The sequence below is a fragment of the Ranitomeya imitator genome, chromosome 4 (assembly GCF_032444005.1).
Source record: "Ranitomeya imitator isolate aRanImi1 chromosome 4, aRanImi1.pri, whole genome shotgun sequence".
NCBI lineage: Eukaryota > Metazoa > Chordata > Amphibia > Anura > Dendrobatidae > Ranitomeya > Ranitomeya imitator.
The window spans coordinates 521,359,987-521,381,493 of NC_091285.1; the positions used below are offsets into that span (position 1 = coordinate 521,359,987).

At 44.5% G+C, this 21,507-nt stretch overlaps 1 protein-coding gene across 1 annotated transcript in view; it reads right to left on the bottom strand.

Annotated features, from left to right (window-relative positions):
- Positions 1–21,507, bottom strand: part of IQGAP1 (IQ motif containing GTPase activating protein 1) — a 188,812-nt gene that overhangs the window by 126,342 nt on the left and 40,963 nt on the right. Inside the window, exon 2 of the mRNA XM_069766114.1 lies at positions 17,278–17,377. Within this exon, the coding sequence (XP_069622215.1) occupies positions 17,278–17,377 (100 nt within the window). The remainder of the gene's footprint in view (positions 1–17,277; positions 17,378–21,507) is intronic.

A 21,507-nucleotide genomic window follows, 5' to 3' on the forward strand; every position in this document is an offset into this window, starting at 1 on the left:
GCGACCAACGATCAGGCCCTGCTGGGAGATCGTTGGTCGCTGGGAATGATCAGGACCTTTTTTTTGGTCGCTGATCACCCGCTGTCATCGCTGAATCGGCGTGTGTGATGCCGATCCAGCGATGTGTTCACTGGTAACCAGGGTAAATATCGGGTTACTAAGCGCAGGGCCGTGCTTAGTAACTCAATATTTACCCTGGTTACCATTGTAAAAGTAAAAAAAACAGTACATACTCACATTCCGGTGTCTGTCACGTCCCCCGCCTTCAGCTTCCCGCACTGACTGTGAGGGCCGGCCGTAAAGCAGAGCACAGCGGTGACGTCACCGTTGTGCTCTGCTTTACGGCCGGCGCTGACACAGTCAGTGCGGGAAGCTGACGGCGGGAGACGTGACAGACACCGGAATGTGAGTATGTACTGTTTTTTTTTGTTTTGTTTTTTTTTTACATTTACAATGGTAACCAGGGTAAACATCGGGTTACTAAGCGCGGCCCTGCGCTTAGTAACCCGATGTTTACCCTGGTTACCCGGGGACTTCGGCATCGTTGGTCGCTGGAGAGCTGTCTGTGTGACAGCTCTCCAGCGACCACACAACGACTTACCAACGATCACGGCCAGGTCATATCGCTGGTCGTGATCATTGGTAAATCGTTTAGTGTAACGGTACCTTTAAAGGGAATCTGTCATCGGGCTTTTGCCACCTAATCTGAGAGCAGCATAATGTAGAGATAGAGACCATGATTACAGTGATGTGTCACTTACTGGGCTGCTTGCCGTAGTTTTTATAAAATGATAGTTTTATCAACAGGAGATTATTACTAGAGAACTAGAAAACCTGCTGCCATGTAGTCCTCCATATTCATGAGCTCTGCATAACACCACACCACTGATTGGCAGCTTTCTGCCTATGCACAGTGTACACAAAAAGCAGCCAGCCAGTGAAGCTAGCAGGGTTATACAGAACTCAGCATTCAGAGACCTGGGAAATATGCAGCAGATAAAACAGGGATTTTCTCAGAACTGCAGCAAGCAGACGAGTGCTCCTATGTGCTCTATGAAAAAGTCACTGGCGGCCACTGCATATCTCACCGAGAACAAAAGCATTGAAATCTGACATGCTGGATCCTTTCCTTCCCTGACATCACATTTTGAGGGATTGTTCAGAGGCCCCCATAGACATAAGGTCTGCAGAGCCTGCAGTTATAGGCAGGTTAATCTGATATTAGTCTAAAGGTACCGTCACATTAAGCGACGCTGCAGCGATATAGACAACGATGCCGATCGCTGCAGCGTCGCTGTTTCGTTGTTGTGTGGTCGCTGGAGAGCTGTCACACAGACAGTTCTCCAGCGACCAACGATGCCGAAGTCCCCGGGTAACCAGGGTAAACATTGGGTTACTAAGCGCAGGGCCGCGCTTAGTAACCCGATGTTTACCCTGGTTACCATTGTAAATGTAAAAAAAAAAACAAAAAACACTACATACTTACATTCCGGTGTCTGTCGCGTCCCCCGGAGTCAGCTTCCCTGCACTGTGTAAGCACCGGCCGTAAAGCAGAGCGGTGACGTCACCGCCGTGCTCTGCTTTACGGCTGGCCGGCGCTGACACAGTGCAGGGAAGCTGACGCCGGGGGACGCGACAGACACCGGAATGTAAGTATGTAGTTTTTTGGTTTTTTTTACATTTACAATGGTAACCAGGGTAAATATCGGGTTACTAAGCGCGGCCCTGCACTTAGTAACCCGATGTTTACCCTGGTTACAAGTGAAGACATCGCTGGATCGGCGTCACACACGCCGATTCAGCGATGTCAGCGGGTGATCCAGCGACAAAATAAAGTGCTGGCCTTCTAGCTCCGACCAGCGATGTCACAGCAGGATCCTGATCGCTGCTGCGTGTCAAACACAACGATATCGCTATCCAGGACACTGCAACGTCACGGATCGCTATCGTTATCGTTCTAAAGTTGCTCAGTGTGAAGGTACCTTTATAGGTATGAAAGCCTTAAGAGCAGGGGACAGGGTAAGCAATAACTCCATATGGTCAGCAATGCTACGTAACTATACACATTGATAGCCGTGGCTAACAGGTATTTCTTCTAACGCTCACATAAATACAAGGCGCAAATGAAGAGTCATCTTCTCTTGCTCAATCCTGTGGCTAACATTCTTCTATATCTATAGAATGTGGTCAGAAATACACTCCAAGTAGAGAGGCGGAGGCTAAAACAACATTATTAAAGGGGAAGTATCACTTCCTAACTACTCATCCAGAAACTGCCAGCTGCTAGAAAGACTTGTTTTTTCATAGTAGAAACATTTTACTTAATTTAATATTGCGTATATAGAGTATTAATAAGAAAAGTGACATGATCATGCCTCTACAGTTCACATTTTACTGAGAAAAATTAGAAGGAATGGAGGCCGACCACGTTGATTGCTGTGGGTCCCAGTGGTCGAGGCCCTCAGCGAACATCAAGTTACCTGCTATCTACAGATAGGTGATAAGTTGTTAATTTAGGAATACCCTTTAAGGTTATATGCACATGCATCAGATTTGGCACAATTAAAATCAGTTTATATCCATTGCAAAATCCAAATGTGTTGCATGTGTGTATTTTCCTTGAATATTGTTACGGAATTTCCACAGACTTCAGCCTTTGAATTTTGAGGGTGAATTCCACAAGGAATTTCTCAAAGTCAAAATGTTCCGGATTTGAAAATCCGCACCGTGTGCCAATCTACGGACGGATAATATTCCCAACTGGTAGGTGAGTTTAGTCAAATCTCCTCTACATTGCTGGTGATATATTATGGATTGGCAAAAATATCCGCAGGTAATACGCTACTTGTGAACCGAGCCTTAGCCCAATATTGGCTGTACCTCCTGAAGACCTAGCTCCTCTTACAGCATCAGCGCTGAGATCACCTGGAATTCATCTCAGTGTTCAAGGCATTCTCACACAGGAAGGGATTGGCGCAACAAGACAACTCCTTTAAATGGAAAATGTAATCTTTGCTACAAAGCATTTGTCTTTATTGATGTGTGTGGTGGAAGATCAGGCACCGTGTATATGTAGTGAATTACCGTTATTTAGAAGAAAGTGGGTGAAGGTAGCGGCAAATAAGATGGTTTTCAACATGGTATGCAAATAGATCCCAAAGAGCCCCCATTGACCTCACTCCAAAGAGCTAAGTATAGAGACCAAAAGCAGAAATGTATTTGTTTTACTCCATTTTAGATACACATATATCTGCTACCATACGGGCCGTGACCGCCTAAGCTGTAAAACTACGTTTTTTATGACCAAAGATGAGCTTAGGATTAGGATATATAAATATGATCCTGCAGTAAAATATAATTCTGAAATTCATCAGATACTTGTTTATGGACTTTGTCATAAGGGAAAACTGATCAATTTACCAAAAAGATCTGTAAACCTGTAGTTTTGTGTAATAACATGCTAAATGTAGCATGTTTATTTTTGCTGGCATGAGTTCGAAGGTTTTCCCTTCCAGAAAATATAAAATTCTCTAGCACCTTCCCCATCCATCTGTACTGTATACCAGCTACTGAGCGGACCCTCATAATGTATATTCCAATAAAGGAAAGCGGAGGAGGACAGGAAGGCGCCCTCCATGGTTCTCTCATGGCTGACTGCTGTGTGTAAACAGACGTGCTCTCTCCCACGCAGCCCTACATGCGGAGGTCGTGTGAGCGCATGGATAACATAGGAAATTAGACAACTTCTCTGGAGCAGGGTTTCTCAGGTCCAGTTCCCCCCGGCACTTCCAATAGATTAAAACCCCCAAAACCTTCCTCTCGGGTTGTCAAGGAGATCTTGGCTGTATTGCTTGCCACATAATGGAGGTTATCATGTCCCCATAGAACCCATACCCAAATAAATACAGGTTTAACAGTGGAATAAAAATGGCTGTGCGGTTTTATTCAGGGTTACATAAATACCTTAACCCCTTTCTGACTTCGGACGGGATAGTACGTCCGAGGTCAGAAGCCCCGCTTTGATGCGGACTCCGGCGGTGAGCCCGCATCAAAGCCGGGACATGTCAGCTGTTTTGAACAGCTGACATGTGCCCGTAGTAGGCGCGAGCAGAATCGCGATCTGCCCGCGCCTATTAACTAGTTAAATGCCGCTGTCAAACGCAGACAGCGGCATTTAACTACCGCTTCCGGCCGGGCGGCCGGAAATGACGTCATCACCGACCCCCGTCACATGATCGGGGGTCGGCGATGCTTCAGAATTGTAACCATAGAGGTCCTTGAGACCTCTATGGTTACTAATCGCCGGCAGCTGTGAGCGCCACCCTGTGGTCGGCGCTCACAGCACACCTGATTTTCAGCTACATAGCAGCGAACAGCAGATCGCTGCTATGTAGCAGAGGCGACCGTGCTGTGCCTGCTTCTAGCCTCCCATGGAGGCTATTGAAGGATGGCAAAAGTAAAAAAAAAAGTTTAAAAAAAATGTGAAAAAAATAAAATAAAATATAAAAGTTTAAATCACCCCCCTTTTGCCCCAATCAAAATAAATCAATAAAAAAAATATCAAATCTACGCATAATTGGTATCGCCGCACTCAGAATCGCCCGATCTATCAACTAAAAAAAAGCATTAACCTGATCGCTAAACAGCGTAGCGATAAAAAAATTAGAAACGCCAGAATTACTTTTTTGGTCGCCGCGACATTGCATTAAAATGCAATAACGGGCGATCAAAAGAACGTATCTGCACCAAAATGCTATCATTAAAAACGTCATCGCGGCACGCAAAAAATAAGCCCTCAACCGACCCCAGATCATAAAAAATGGAGACGCTACGGGTATCGGAAAATGGCGCAATTTTTTTTATTTATTTTTTTTTTTTAAGCAAAGTTTGGAATTTTTTTTCACCACTTAGGTAAAAAATAACCTAGTCATGTTAGGTGTCTATGAACTCGTACTGACCTGGAGAATCATAATGGCAGGTCAGTTTTAGCATTTAGTGAACCTAGCAAAAAAGCCAAACAAAAAACAAGTGTGGGATTGCACTTTTTTTGCAATTTCACCGCACTTGGAATTTTTTTCCCGTTTTCTAGTACACAACATGCTAAAACCAATGATGTCGTTCAAAAGTACAACTCGTACTGCAAAACATAAGCCCTCACATGGCCAAATTGATGGAAAAATAAAAAAGTTATGGCTCTGGGAAGGAGAGGAGTGAAAAACAAACACGGAAAAACGAAAAATCCCAAGGTCATGAAGGGGTTAAAAATATATTCAATAAATAAACTTCCATATAACATATTTCAAATTCTCCAAATTTCCAAATGTCCAAATCCACCCATACATGGGTGATTTCTCCCCACAATTAAAACCACACGACAGGAGGAACAATGGCATAAAGGGAGGGAGGGTGGGCTCTTCTTTGCTCTTGCGCCAGCAACTGAGGTACTTAGAACCGTCCAGTCAGGTTATATATTTGAAAAAGACCGCCAAAAACGCTCTCCACCAATGAAAATGCGGCAAGCTTGCCGCTCAAAAAAAACAGACTGTCACGAATCTACAACAGATTCTGACTTTGGAGCAACATAATATGGCTCATGAATAACACCTATTAAAAAGTCAGCCCGAGCAGGGTCTATGTGGACATGAGACCCCTGCTGTATTGTTTTGTAGCTTGAGCTGGGGGGCTTACATTAGTGTCGGCTTCCATACACACAGTATCATATTTTCTGACAGGAAAATCCACCATTCTACAGTAATAGGACTCCAGGCTGTGTAAGGGCTATTTGGCCAAGAAGGAGAGTGATGGGGTGCTACCCCAGATGACCGGGCCTCCACAGTCACCAGACCTGAATCGAGATAGTTTGGGGTGAGCTGGACAGCAGAGTGAAGGCAAAAGGGCCAACAAGTGCTAAGCATCTCTGGGAACTCCTTCAAGATTGTTGGAAGACCATTCCCGGTGACTATCTCTTGAAGCTCATCAAGAGAATGCCAAGAGTGTGCAAAGCAGTCATCAAAGCAAAAGGTGGCTAATTTGAAGAACCTAGAAAATAAGACATAATTTCAGTTGTTTCACACTTTTTTGTTAAATATATAATTCCACATGTGTTAATTCATAGTTTTGATGCCTTCAGTGTGAATGTAAAATTTTCATAGTCATGAAAATACAGAAAAATCTTTAAATGAGAAGGTGTGTCCAAACTTTTGGTCTGTACTGTGTATATATAATTATGCATATTGAACAATATATATACGGTATACCATACACATATACTAAAACATGGGTCACAAGGGCCCGAAAAAAAACGACCTTAAAGTCCATATAATACAAAATGTAAACAATCTTTATTAACTATTAAAACATCATAATAGGACAATCCAGGAACAGGTAAGAAAGGGTACAACCCGGTGCACATGGACGCTGCACCAACCTAAGATGTTCCACAGGCACGCGGAACCGGGACGGAGCCATACAGATATATAAGCTGCTTATAATGTTATTAATCCAAGCCAAATGTCAAATGACAGTTAATATATAGAGACGCCATCTATAAACAGAGACACAGATCCATAGTATAAATGGAATATAACCATCGGAGCCCTGTATACAATAAACAGGTGGCGCTAAGACATAAAAAAAAAGAGGACATAGGCTCTGGACAGTGAGTTACCTCTAAGTAGAGCGCAGTATGCAGACTCCTCCCGGGACCGAGCGCCCACCCCGACGCGCGTTTCGGCCAAACTCCTTCTTCAGGGGGCATGAGAAAAAGACGCCGAACATGTGTTTAAATACAGGCCCATACCGGAAGTACTACGCCGCAGTCCGGAAGTAAACCGCTGTGGCCATGACAACCGGTAACCATTCCCCTGTTCCAGCACCGCAGACAGATCCAAACGGTAACTACCGTAATGAAAATACAATGGCTCATCCCACCTGTGCCCGTATCGCATCTTGCCAACCGTCAGACCAGCGCAGGGCCCTGCGACGCCGGACGGTGGACGCATAGCTGACACGGCCGCCCAGGTAGGAGGAGGAAAAAGCACGCATGCGCAAAAGAATAAAGAATCAAATCCGCCATACCGGAACAGGGAAAGAGGGAAGGGCAACAAAGCATAATGAACTACAAACAGATAATTGCAGTACCAAGAATAGGCAGACAGACAGATATATGGATGCCACACAACATCAATATATAATTATACAAAGACAAATGACAAAAGATCGCAAATAGAAACCCAAAAGCACATCGTCAGACTAGTCACAAATGGACCTAAAGAGTCTATACACAGCCCGCAGGTATATCCCTCTTGTCTGTTAAAGATGTTTACGAGAAACTGCTTCCAATGTAGTATATCTCCAGATAATATGTATACAGAGGGAGCCAAAATTCAATAGAGATGGACACTCCATGTGGATCCAATACGTGATTCTTCAGCCGGCTTGTTAGTGCAAACGGATTCCAACAGACACTGCATTCCATATGTCCGCAGCAGACAAATACAGATAACAAACACACAAACATCAATAGCAAGACCTAAAACACAAGAGAAATAATTACTAAAAATACAGTAAAATATTAAAACCACAAAACACACCCGGTGCAGCGAAAAGGTAGAAAAAGTACCAAAGGCACAGCGAGTGGTGATTACAAAAAGGGCGAGAAGCTTAAGCATTCATTCAAACCACGTGGTTGAACCGTATCGAGAGTCCAAATCCAGCGAGACTCAAGTTGAGCCAGTCGCTGGGAAACGTTTCCACCCCTAATACCCAGATCAATAGCATCAATACCTCTAACACGTAATCCACTACTGTCGCACCCATGGTGTAACTTAAAATGCCTGGGTATTGTTTTAAGGAGGGCCACATCCCCCTGGCCACTGGCCGCCTGAATGCCACGCACATGCTCCCTGACCCGAATCTTGAGCTGACGTGTTGTCAAACCCACGTAGATCAGGGAGCATGGACACGTGGCATAATAGATCACATTAGTGGTGGTACAAGTGATTGATTTCTTGATTATGTAGTTCTTACGACCCGTAGAGTCTGAAAACGAGTCCCCACGATCAATATTAACACAGGCGACACAGCGGCCACAGGGTCTGCAGCCCCCCCTAATGGGCACATCACTTAGGAATGTCCTACTAGATCCACCATTATAGTGGCTGCGCACCAAACAGTCACGTAGATTTTTCGACCGCCGAAAAGTGATAGCAGGGCTTGGGAGTAAAATTTTAGCTATTGTCGAATCCGTCATCAGAATTGGCCATGCCTTTACCAAGGACGTCCGTATAGACTCAGAACAGGAATTATAGCTGGTGATAAATCTCACCACTCCAGAGTCTTTGTTACCAATCCTGTTCTGATAGAGCAGTGGATTTCTCTCTGACCATTTCGCCCTATGGTGGGCCCTTTTTATTACTCGACGGCTATGCCCCCTCTCAATAAACCGTTGTTTGAGTTTTTCGGCCTCTACTTCAAATAGTGCTTGTGTCGAACAAATACGCCGAAGTCGTAGAAACTGTCCTACTGGCACTGAGCGGATCATGTGAGCTGGATGTGAGGAGGAGGCGTGCAGCAGCATATTCGTTGATGTTGGTTTACGGTAGACACTGGTGCAGATGTTACCACCCGTATCCCTCCGAAGGACAACGTCCAAAAATTCAATTTCATTAGGATGGTGCTTAACGGTAAGACGTATATTTAAATTATTACCGTTAATAACCTCAAAAAATTGATCCAAAGCAGAAGAAGTACCCTGCCAGATGAGAAAGACGTCGTCGATGTACCGCGTCTAAATAAGGACGCAGTCCACCGACGACGGCCGCTCACCCGACAGGAGGAGGTCCATCAATTAACAGCTCCTGATTTGTCTCTGTTGAATAGAGGTTTTACTTTTTCTCCATCAGCAGGCCTTGACACGTTTACACTTGTCAAGGACCTTCACCTCTTTGCTCGGTCCCTCCTCTTTAAAAGATATTTCTTTGATGATAATCTGCATACCCTTTTTCCAACAGAGGAAGAACAAGCTGCCCTGAGGGTTTTGGAGGAGTTGTCGGTCGAACACTCATCTTCGGAAGGAGGTAGGATACCCCCATCTATTAGACCACGCTCCAGGAGGTTTCCCCCCCTGTCCAATTGTAGTGCGATTGATTTGTTTGTACAGGTGGTTACAGGGGAATTTCTGAAAATTCCACAGTACATTCGGGGGGACAATTTAACTGGGGAGGAACGGCAGCGTCTCCACCATCTGCAGCACCTACCGGATGTGGTGCTTAAACCGGCGGACAAGGGGGGTAACGTTGTCATCTGGCCCATAGCCATGTATGAACATGAGGCTTTTCGCCAGCTGAAAGACTCAGTGTGCTACAAGAGACTTACGTTCAACCCCTTGTCCGCCTATAGCACACATTTATCCAATATCCTCTTTGCCGCAGTGGATGGTGGAGTCATTACAAAGGACTTGGCCACTGCTTTGGTGGTCAAAGAACCTACGATTTCAACGTTCTACCTCCTCCCCAAGGTACATAAGAACATCAGTGTTCACCCAGGACGCCCAATTGTTTCAGGTCGGGGAAACTTCTTGGAGAATATTAATAAATGGATTGATTCCATTTTACAACCGTTGGTGATGGGGCTTCCTTCCTTCCTAAAGGATACGACTCAGCTGCTCCGGATGGTTGATGGAATCGGTTTGGATCCTGATACGCTTCTGGTAGTAGCTGATGTCGAATCCTTGTACACGAGTATCCGTCATTGTGACGGATTACGAGCGGTTAAATACTATTTGGATTCGTCTGACCACTCCCCTGCCCTCCGGGGCCTTGATACTTGAGTTGTTAGAGTTTACTCTGACACATAATTTTTTTTACTTTTAAGGGGTCCCTCTACCTACAACTCCAGGGCACTGCTATGGGGGCGGCCTTTGCCCCCTCCTATGCTAATTTGTTCCTGGGGTTGTGGGAGAGGGACCTCCTCCTGTCGGGTGAGCGGCCATCGTCGGTGGACTGCGTCCTTATTTAGACGCGGTACATCGACGACGTCTTTCTCATCTGGCAGGGTACTTCTTCTGCTTTGGATCAATTTTTTGAGGTTATTAACGGTAATAATTTAAATATACGTCTTACCGTTAAGCACCATCCTAATGAAATTGAATTTTTGGACGTTGTCCTTCGGAGGGATACGGGTGGTAACATCTGCACCAGTGTCTACCGTAAACCAACATCAACGAATATGCTGCTGCACGCCTCCTCCTCACATCCAGCTCACATGATCCGCTCAGTGCCAGTAGGACAGTTTCTATGACTTCGGCGTATTTGTTCGACACAAGCACTATTTGAAGTAGAGGCCGAAAAACTCAAAAAACGGTTTATTGAGAGGGGGGTATAGCCGTCGAGTGATAAAAAGGGCCTACCATAGGGCGAAATGGTCAGAGAGAAATCCACTGCTCTATCAGAACAGGATTGGTAACAAAGACTCTGGAGTGGTGAGATTTATCACCAGCTATAATTCCTGTTCTGAGTCTATACGGACGTCCTTGGTAAAGGCATGGCCAATTCTGATGACGGATTCGACAATAGCTAAAATTTTACCCCCAAGCCCTGCTATCACTTTTTGGCGGTCGAAAAATCTACGTGACTGTTTGGTGCGCAGCCACTATAATGGTGGATCTAGTAGGACATTCCTAAGTGATGTGCCCATTAGGGGGGGCTGCAGACCCTGTGGCCGCTGTGTCGCCTGTGTTAATATTGATCGTGGGGACTCGTTTTCAGACTCTACGGGTCGTAAGAACTACATAATCAAGAAATCAATCACTTGTACCACCACTAATGTGATCTATTATGCCACGTGTCCATGCTCCCTGATCTACGTGGGTTTGACAACACGTCAGCTCAAGATTCGGGTCAGGGAGCATGTGCGTGGCATTCAGGCGGCCAGTGGCCAGGGGGATGTGGCCCTCCTTAAAACAATACCCAGGCATTTTAAGTTACACCATAGGTGCGACAGTAGTGGATTACGTGTTAGAGGTATTGATGCTATTGATCTGGGTATTAGGGGTGGAAACGTTTCCCAGCGACTGGCTCAACTTGAGTCTCGCTGGATTTGGACCCTCGATACGGTTCAACCACGTGGTTTGAATGAATGCTTAAGCTTCTCGCCCTTTTTGTGATCACCGCTCGCTGTGCCTTTGGTACTTTTTCTACCTTTTCGCTGCATCGGGTGTGTTTTGTGGTTTTAAAATTTTACTGTATTTTTAGTAATTATTTCTCTTGTGTTTTAGGTCTTGCTATTGATGTTTGTGTGTTTGTTATCTGTATTTGGCTGCTGCGGACATATGGAATGCAGTGTCTGTTGGAATCCGTTTGCACTAACAAGCCGGCTGAAGAATCACGTATTGGATCCACATGGAGTGTCCATCTCTATTGAATTTTGGCTCCCTCTGTATACATATTATCTGGAGATATACTACATTGGAAGCAGTTTCTCGTAACCATCTTTAACAGACAAGAGGGATATACCTGCGGGCTATGTATAGACTCTTTAGGTCCATTTGTGACTAGTCTGACGATGTGCTTTTGGGTTTCTATTTGCGATCTTTTGTCTTTTGTCTTTGTATAATTATATATTGATTTTGTGTGGCATCCATATATCTGTCTGTCTGCCTATTCTTGGTACTGCAATTATCTTTTTGTAGTTCATTATGCTTTGTTGCCCTTCCCTCTTTCCCTGTTCCGGTATGGCGGATTTGATTCTTTATTCTTTTGCGCATGCGCGCTTTTTCCTCCTCCTACCTGGGCGGCCGTGTCAGCTATGCGTCCACCGTCCGGCGTCACAGGGCCCTGCGCTGGTCTGACGGTTGGCAAGATGCGATACGGGCACAGGTGGGATGAGCCATTGTATTTTCATTATGGTAGTTACCGTTTGGATCTGTCTGCGGTGCTGGAACAGGGGAATGGTTACCGGTTGTCATGGCCACAGCGGTTTACTTCCGGACTGCGGCGTAGTACTTCCGGTATGGGCCTGTATTTAAACACACGTTTGGCGTCTTTTTCTCATGCCCCCTGAAGAAGGAGTTTGGCCGAAACGCGCGTCGGGGTGGGCGCTCGGTCCCGGGAGGAGTCTGCATACTGCGCTCTACTTAGAGGTAACTCACTGTCCAGAGCCTATGTCCTCTTTTTTTATGTCTTAGCACCACCTGTTTATTGTATACAGGGCTCCGATGGTTATATTCCATTTATACTATGGATCTGTGTCTCTGTTTATAGATGGCGTCTCTATATATTAACTGTCATTTGACATTTGGCTTGGATTAATAACATTATAAGCAGCTTATATATCTGTATGGCTCCGTCCCGGTTCCGCGTGCCTGTGGAACATCTTAGGTCGGTGCAGCGTCCATGTGCACCGGGTTGTACCCTTTCTTACCTGTTCCTGGATTGTCCTATTATGATGTTTTAATAGTTAATAAAGATTGTTTACATTTTGTATTATATGGACTTTAAGGTCGTTTTTTTCGGGCCCTTGTGACCCATGTTTTGGTATATTTCGTTAGCGACTAGTCCGTTTATACAGTCCCCCTTTTTTGGTCAGCAACAGACAGTTTGTATTATGCTGAACTTTGTTGTGCTTCTGTTTAATTATCATACACATATACTGTATAATAGTGGGTGAAATACCTCCCTTGCAGGACGCACACCTGTAGCCTCCACTATGATGGTACCCAGCACGGCCTGCTGGTACATTCAGCGATCACCATAGACCGCGCTCTGCCCGCGAGCTTAGTCTCCAAGCAACAAGTAACAAACATCCAGGGACGAGCGCAGCTGTCGGAGATGACTCACGTCCTGTCACTGTCACAGCAGCACAAAACCTTGACTTCCGCCTATGCTCTACCAGCCGTCTGTGGCAGAAGACAAGAAATAGCAGCTGTCTTTACACCTGTATTCTGGCCCCAAACATTAATGGCTGCACAGATGATAGTCCAGGAGAGTCTACAGAAAACACTTCATAATGAGTCATTAATACATGACATGGGACGTGGTATTATATGGTATGGTGGTCCGAACAGAGAGGAATCACAAGTTCCTCGGGTTTATTGGTTAAGTCCTGCTGATGATGATGAAGAAGTAGGATGGCATATTGCTGTTTAGGAACTAAAGAGTAACCGTTGTTTTAATTTCCTCCTACAAGTGAAAAAAAATGTTGTAATATTTTTTATGAGAGAAATCTCTTCTTTCCTCCTCGGGGAAGGATTGTTCATTCTCAATTTAAGAATAAAATCTGACATCAGTGAATACAGATTTTCCCATTGCAGAGATAGGACATGACGGTTGGTGCTCATAAGGTTCCATAGAGAACTGTAACTGTTATTTCAGGAGAATTTGCAGCAGAATGTATGTCTGCCTCTAGGCCTTCCCTCCTCCATAGACTTTTATAAGCAGCAACTGTCATCTTCCCTGTAACACCATTTTGGCCTCTTAAACTGCCCCCACACCATATACAATTATATGAAAAAGTTTGGGCACCCCTATTAATCTTAAGCTTAATGTTTTCTAAAAATTGTTTTTTTGCAACAGCTATTTCAGTTTCATATATCTAATAACTGTTGGACACAGTAATGTTTCTGCCTTGAAATGAGGTTTATTGTACTAACAGAAAATGTGCAATTTGCATTCAAGCAAAATTTGACAGGTGCATAAGTATGGGCACCCCACCAGAAAAGTGACATTAATATTTAGTAGATCCTCCTTTTGCAAAAATAACAGCTTCTAGTCGCTTACTGTGTCCAACAGTTATTAGATATATGAAACTGAAATAGCTGTTGCAAAAAAAACAATTTTTATAAAACATTAAGCTTAAGATTAATAGGGGTGCCCAAACTTTTTCATAAAACTGTATATAATATGTATAAGTAATGTAACCTGTATAGTCAACATGATACGGTTACTCCAAACACCGCAGATCACTAAAGGAGGATAAAAAGAAATTACTTTTAATCCTCTGGCACCTGCTATGTAAATTACAGACATCCAGCCAAGAGGGAGGTGCTGAATCCTTAAACTGTCAAGGATAAGAGCCTGCAGTCACACACCCTGGGGTTTGATTGACAGGCAGAGAACTGTCCAAAGTCCCTCAGCTACCTGCAGAAGTCTTGTCCGTGCGCTGCCTGCTGGCTTCCCGAGGATGCGCTGTGGCATCAAAAATGAAGCTGGGGAGTACACTTTGCTTCACTAGGAAGGCAGCAGTCAGCGGGCTTGTGTGAGACTTCACCACCATTCATCAAACTGCCGAAAATAAAAGCTGACTTAGTTGCCCATAGCAACAATCCACACTTTAACATCCTAAACTGCTCGGTTAAAATGAAAATCTACACTGTGATTGGTTGCTAGGAGCAACAACAATAATTTTGATAATTCTGTCCTTGTCATTTCGTGGTCATGTTGTGCCCTAATACAACAGCTCTATAATACAGCTTGTGGTGACACCTTGACAAATACAATATTTTTCTACATTTATTTATTTATTTAACCAGGCACATTTTCGGGTTTTATCATACTTGCGCTTTTAAGAGCTCTAAAAAAAAAGGTTCTTATTCAGACTGTTAAATAATTTTTGCCTCTTTTTCACAATTCATGGAGCTTAATTTTTTGAACACTGATTTATTTTTTACTTTTTTTTTACCCTGTATTTATTTAATATGACCACAAAGAGTTGTTAAAAACTTTTAAAATTACGCTTCCCTTGAAATTATTTTTATATTTAGGACTTTTTATGGGGGTGAGGCTGGAAACAGTGATTCAGACTGGCAGTGTTTTATTTTTTTTTTTATTAAAGCTTTGTTTTGTTTTTTAAAGTCATGTTTTTTATTTAATTTTTGCTCTTTTAAACTTAATTTTTTACACATTATGCACCACCCCCCCCCCAATAAGGTATCAAAAGACCTTTGAGAGGCATTTTAACATCAATACATTCTTTTTTTTCTGATTTCCTCTATAACTGGGGCTGGTATATTAGTACCAGTTACAGGGGAACTTCAACCTCCTCCCTTTCCTATTTGGTATACACAAGGCTGGTTCAGCAATGAAGAAGGTAAACTTGGCAATAAACCGTGTTTATCTTCTCTCTGGGGAGTCTGGCTGTGTCTGGCAGCCTGCTCCCGCCCCACAATCCCATTCAGTACATCAGTGCAGGGTAGTGTATAGTATATCGGCAGTCCAAAAGTAGTTAGTGAAATATATTATTCAGTTTAAACTAAATGCTCTTTTTTTTAATTTTCCTTTATCGCTTCAGAGTTGAATATCTGGGATTTCATATCCAATATTCATAATCATCTACCCAGAGGACATAAGATAGATGTGAAGTATTAATTACTGGGCATATGTGGCTGAGCTGATACTACGTGATGATTCAGTTTGCTAGACCTGGGTGAAGGTATTTTTTTTCCTTGGGGTAGGGTCATGAGCCAGATGCAATGGGCTCCCTGCGATAAGAACAGGACCGTGAAGAGTAAAGTTATTAGTTACTGATTTTCTGATGTCTCTTGTATAAATTGTCAGAATTTGTCATGATTTGCTACAGTATCACTGAGTAACTATCCGCATGGCTGGATCTCACATCATCACAAGGTTCAGTGTTTCGTCACCCCATCCAGACCACAACTTGGGCTGTGTAGGTTCATCTATGACATGATGACGGTCCTGTATACAGAAGTTAGCCATAACAATGTGCAAACAGCCGCCAGCATCTCTCCTCATCATAGTCAGCATGTATCTGTTAAAGTGAGCAAGTTATGAGAGGTCACAGGAGAACGCCGACCTCCGCATTCCACACTTACTCCCAGCTGAGCAACCATAGCAATAGTGCAGTCACAGCGTGTCACACCGCCAATATACCGCACAGGACAGGAAGGACATAACATCTGTCATCCTTATTTCTGCTTTATTAAAGATCAGCCCCACCAGAATTTAATACAGGCGTCATGTTAATAATTTCTGACTTCTAGTCGAGCTCTAAGTGCTGCAAAAGGGAAGATCAAGGAAAAGAAAAACAGAAAATAAGCGTGCGGGAAAAGTACGGATTTACGGTGATGTCACCATGTTCCATATATCGGTTATAAATAATGGGGGAGATCACTAGATTCCTGGTGGAGCCCTCCTGACACTTTCGAATTCCTGTTAGGAAGATAAGGAGTTTATGATTTTTGACACTGCTTTCTTCAGAAACATGCCATTCAAGTCTGCCATTGTTTATGAACATGTGTGCATGCCTGGGGTATACCGCACACTCTCCGCTAGTACGCTACATACCGTATATACTGTGCCAGCACACGCCAAGGCTTTATGTATATGGGAGCACTTACTTTACAACACCATTATCTTCCTACTTCGCTCTCCTTTATCAGATAATGTGACATAATAAAGACACAAGCCCAAGAGCAGCTTTAGCTAAAGGTGGCGGTACACATGACTAGAGGGACGTCTGCCAACTCTCCCCCAATGTCAGATAGTGGAGGAAATACGGATCGGGCAGGTGGTCTTCAACAAGAAGCAAGTTGTCTTACATTGAATTGTTCCTCTCTTCCAATAGAGGACACATGCACACTCAGCTAATGTGAGCATACATGTGTGTAGAGAGGGGCAGGATCACCTGTATCTTGGACAATCAGAAGCTACAGATATTCTCCATTACTGCCTCTTCCGTATAAAAGGCAGTATAACTGCTCCCGCAAACGATGGCTTCTGTTTTCACAACTACATCACGGATCAGGATATGATGGGTTATTACAAATTCACATGCAGCAAACTTGTTCCAGCCAGCTGGAATTTCAATGCCAATCCTTTAGCATTCACAGGAAATAAGGCGCTGCCAAAGATTTCTGGCAGCAGCTTTCTCTTTTTTCCCCCATTAAAGGTGCCCAAGCATATAGGTAGAGTCAGCCGTCTGCAGATTGATAGCCAGCAGCTAGCACATGTGTATAGCCAGCTTTAGAAGATTGTGCTGCTTCCTAAGGACAGTTTTTCTGGTAATGGCTGCCTATTAGGGAATGACTACATGTGTTACTGGAGTAAGATTTCTGGTGAAGTGAACATACCAGCGGTTGCCACTATGTACCTTCCCTCATTTATTGAGAGGCAGAAGTGTCTGCTCCAAAATGCCCCCTCATCCTTCATCCAGGCCAGCGAGAGAATTGCCCCCAATATGGCGGTATGTACGTATTTGGAGAGGTAGCACTGTCCCACCATCGGTATGTGCAAACACCGTTCTCAGATACCAGAGCATTACCTCTTAGCTTCCTCCAAGTGACACAAATACTCATAGGCGACATTCTGACGTCTCCTCTCATCCATCTCTTCTGCTGTAAGTCTTTCATCGTCCAGCACAGCTGTAGATAGAAGAATAGAACATTCAGAGCTCTGCATCTGTATCCATAGTCATCACATTACGTGTTTGTCCTGGGTTTACCCTTCTACCATTTTACTTGGAAGAGTAAGGCAGGTTATTAGCATGGGATAAACTGAAGAAAGTAGTGGGACAAACCGTCATGGACATAAAACCAAAGACTAGTGATGAGTGAGCGTGCTTGGATAAGCTGTTATCTGAGCATGCTCGGGGACTAACGGAGTGTCTTCGGTGTGCTCTAAAAATATGTTCGAGTCCCCGCAACTGAATGTCTCGCAGCTGTTCAACGCATGCAGGGATTAGCTAACAAACCGGCAATCCCTGCGTGTGTTGCAGCTGTCGAACCGCGGGGACTAATACATATTTTTCGAGCATGCCAAAGACACTGTTAGCACCCGAGCATGCTGAGCTAACACCTTATCTGAGCACATTCACTCATCACTACTAAAGACCCATTTATACTGGGTAACCTGCCCTTCAGGACACTGAATAATTTACTAAATTCTTATAACTTATATGCATGAAAAGGATTTAGGCTATGAGCACACGTTGCGGATTAGCCTTAGGGATTTCTGGTGCGGATTCTGCCACTCCTGATTTTGTGCGGATCCGCAGCGTTTTTTGTGCGTTTTTGCTGCGGTTTTTCTTTGCGGATTTGCTGCGTTTTTTACCCCTGCGGTTTTCTATAATGGAATGGGTACAATAACGCTGCAGATTCGCCAAAAAGAAGTGACATGCCACTTCTTTTAAACCGCAGCGTTTCCGCAGCGGATTTTCCGCAAAGTGTGTGCATTTTTTTTTTCTCATTGATTTACATTGTCCTGTAAATCAATTGGGGCTCTGCAGCGTTTCTGCACCGCAAAAAATGCTGCGGATCCGCACAGAATCCACAATGTGTGCACATAGCCTTAATCTTTTGTTCACACTGAATGGACTCCACTGATGCGTATTCCTAGGCCTCTGCAGCATCTACTACGGTATATGGAAGCTACTGTCGTATCCAGACTGCAAGACCTGTCTTCTGGCCAGGTTTTCTGACGGCAGTAGTGGTGGTCCTCCATGAACCGCTAGGCTCCAAATAGAAGTGTGGCAGAAGAAAGCAGTAGGGACCATTCAGGCCTTTTTGTGCACTTAGCCTCTGCCCCCTCTGTAGTGTGAGACTGTATGGACCACTCTTGAAAGGTCCTCCAGGGATGCAGCCAGGGTACAAGGCAGGTGACATGAAAGTTAGTGGCAGCCTTTCAGGCTTCCAAATAATGAAAAAGTGGTAACACTGCTCAATCTGCAGGATTTAAAGGGGCTGTGTCAGTAAACAATTATTTATTAGCTAAATCAAGTTTAAATATACATATACTGTGTCTGTGTGTCTGTGTGTGTGTGTGCGCGTCTAAGGTCCACTTCAGTCTGTGTCACGGAAATCCCCGCATCGCTGATTGGTCACGGCCGGCTGGGCGTGACCAATCAGCGACAGGCACAGTCCGGCCGCGAATTGGCCCCTCCATACTCCCCTCCAGTCAGCGCCCACATAGCGTTTTAGCAGTCCCTTAAACGGACTGCGTTACACCGCGGAATAACGCTGTGTAACGCAGTCAGTTAATGCTGCTATTAACCCTGTGTGACCAACTTTTTACTATTTATGCTGCCTATGCAGCATCAATAGTAAAAACATATAATGTTAAAAATAATAATAAAAAAAAAAATTATTATATTGTCACCTTCTGGCATCCGCGGCAGCCTTTCCAGCTCCTCACGACGCTCCGTTCCCAAGAATGCATTGCGGCAATGACCCCTGATGACGTGGCGGTCTCGCGAGACTGCTACATCATCACGGGTTATTGCCGCAAGGCATTACTGGGAACGGAGCTTTGCGAGGAGCATCGCTAAAGGCCTGGGCTGGATCCGGGGGCTGCCAGAAGGTGAGTATATAACTATTTTTTATTTTAATTATTTTTTTTAACATAACAGGGATATGGTGCCCACATTTATATACTACGTGGACTGTGTTACATACTGCGTGGCCTGTATTATATACTACGTCGCTGTGCACTACACTACGTGGGCTGTTCTATATATACTAGGTGGTTGTGCAATATACTACGTGGGCTGTGTTATACACTGCGTGGGCTGTGCTATACACTGCGTGGGCTGTGCTATACACTACGTGGGCTGTGCTATACACTACGTGGGCTGTGCAATATACTACGTGGCTGTGCAATATACTACGTGGCTGTGCAATATACTACGTGGCTGTGCAATATACTACATGGCTGTGCAATATACTACGTGCCTGTGCTATATACTACGTGCCTGTGCTATATACTACGTGCCTGTGCTATATACTACGTGCCTGTGCTATATACTACGTGCCTGTGCTATATACTACGTGCCTGTGCTATATACTACGTGCCTGTGCTATATACTACGTGCCTGTGCTATATACTACGTGCCTGTGCTATATACTACGTGCCTGTGCTATATACTACGTGCCTGTGCTATATACTATGTGCCTGTGCTATACACTACGTAGCTGTGCTATATACTACGTAGCTGTGCTATATATTATGTGCCGGTGCTATATACTACGTAGCTGTGTTATATACTACGTAGCTGTGCTATATACTATGTAGCTGTGCTATATACTACGTAGCTGTGCTATATACTACGCAGCTGTGCTATATACTACGCAGCTGTGCTATATACTACGTAGCTGTGCTATATACTAGATGGCTGTGTTATATACTATGTGCCTGCGCTATATACTAGATGGCTGTGCTATATACTACGTGGCTGTGTTATATACTACGTGGCTGTGTTATATACTGCGTGGGCTGTGCTATATACTATGTGCCTGTGCTATATACTACGTGGGTGGGCTATAATCTACGTGGCTGTGCTATATACTACATAGGCTGTGTTATATGCTATGTGGGCTGTGAGACTCTTTCGCCTGGGGCCCTCAAAAACCTGCAGCTGGCCCTGGCTTCACTGATTGTTTGCGGCCGGCCGTGACCAATCAGCGACAGGCGCAGTCCGGCCGCGAAATGGCGCGGGATTTGAACCTCGATTTGCTAATTGGTCGCGCCAGTCCGGCCGAATCCTGTGTATTGATTGCATTATTCTCAAATCTTCATAAATAAACTACATACATATTCTAGAATACCCGATGCGTTAGAATCGGGCCACCATCTAGTCTATACATATAATCGTCTTAGGCTAGGTTCCCATTGCGTTAATGGGAACGCGCTAACGGACAGCGTTGCACGGCGAAATTAATGCCGTGCAACGCGTCCGTTAGTGCGCCCATTCACGGCAATGGGAACGCGCAGCACTAGCGCGTGCCATGTTCGGTGTTGTGAATTCTGTGGCAGAGTTCACTCCTGTGGTCACAAGTGGTACTTCGGCTGATTCTCTCTGGGATCTTCCGTTTGTGGAGGAAAGTGGTACTGCAGCTTCCGAGTTTCCTCCCTCAGGTGATCTGGTGAGTTCGTTAGCTTCTTCTCTACTTAACTCCACCTGATGCTTTGATCTATGCTTCCTGTCAATGTTTCAGTGTGGAACTTGTTTTTTTCCCTGGATCATTCCTGTGGCCTGCTGCTCTGCAAAGCTAAGTTTTGCTTATGTTATTTTGTTACTATTTTTCTGTCCAGCTTGCTTTATTGGTTTTTCTCGCCTGCTGGAAGCTCTGAGACGCAGAGGGAGCACCTCCGTACCGTTAGTCGGTGCGGAGGGTCTTTTTGTCCCCTCTGCGTGGTTTTTTTTATAGGTTTTTGTGCTGACCGCAAAGTTATCTTCCCTATCCTCGTTCTGTTCAGCTAGTCGGGCCTCACTTTGCTAAATCTGTTTCATCTCTATGTTTGTGTTTTCATCTTACTCACAGTCATTATATGTGGGGGGCTGCCTTTTCCTTTGGGGAATTTCTCTGAGGCAAGGTAGGCTTATTTTTCTATCTTCAGGATTAGCTAGTTTCTCAGGCTGTGACGAGGCGCCTAGGTTCTGGTCAGGAGCGCTCCACGGCTACCTTTAGTGTGGTTTGATAGGCTTAGGGATTGCGGTCTGCAGAGTTCCCACGTCTCAGAGCTCGTTCTATTATTTTGGGTTATTGTCAGTTCACTG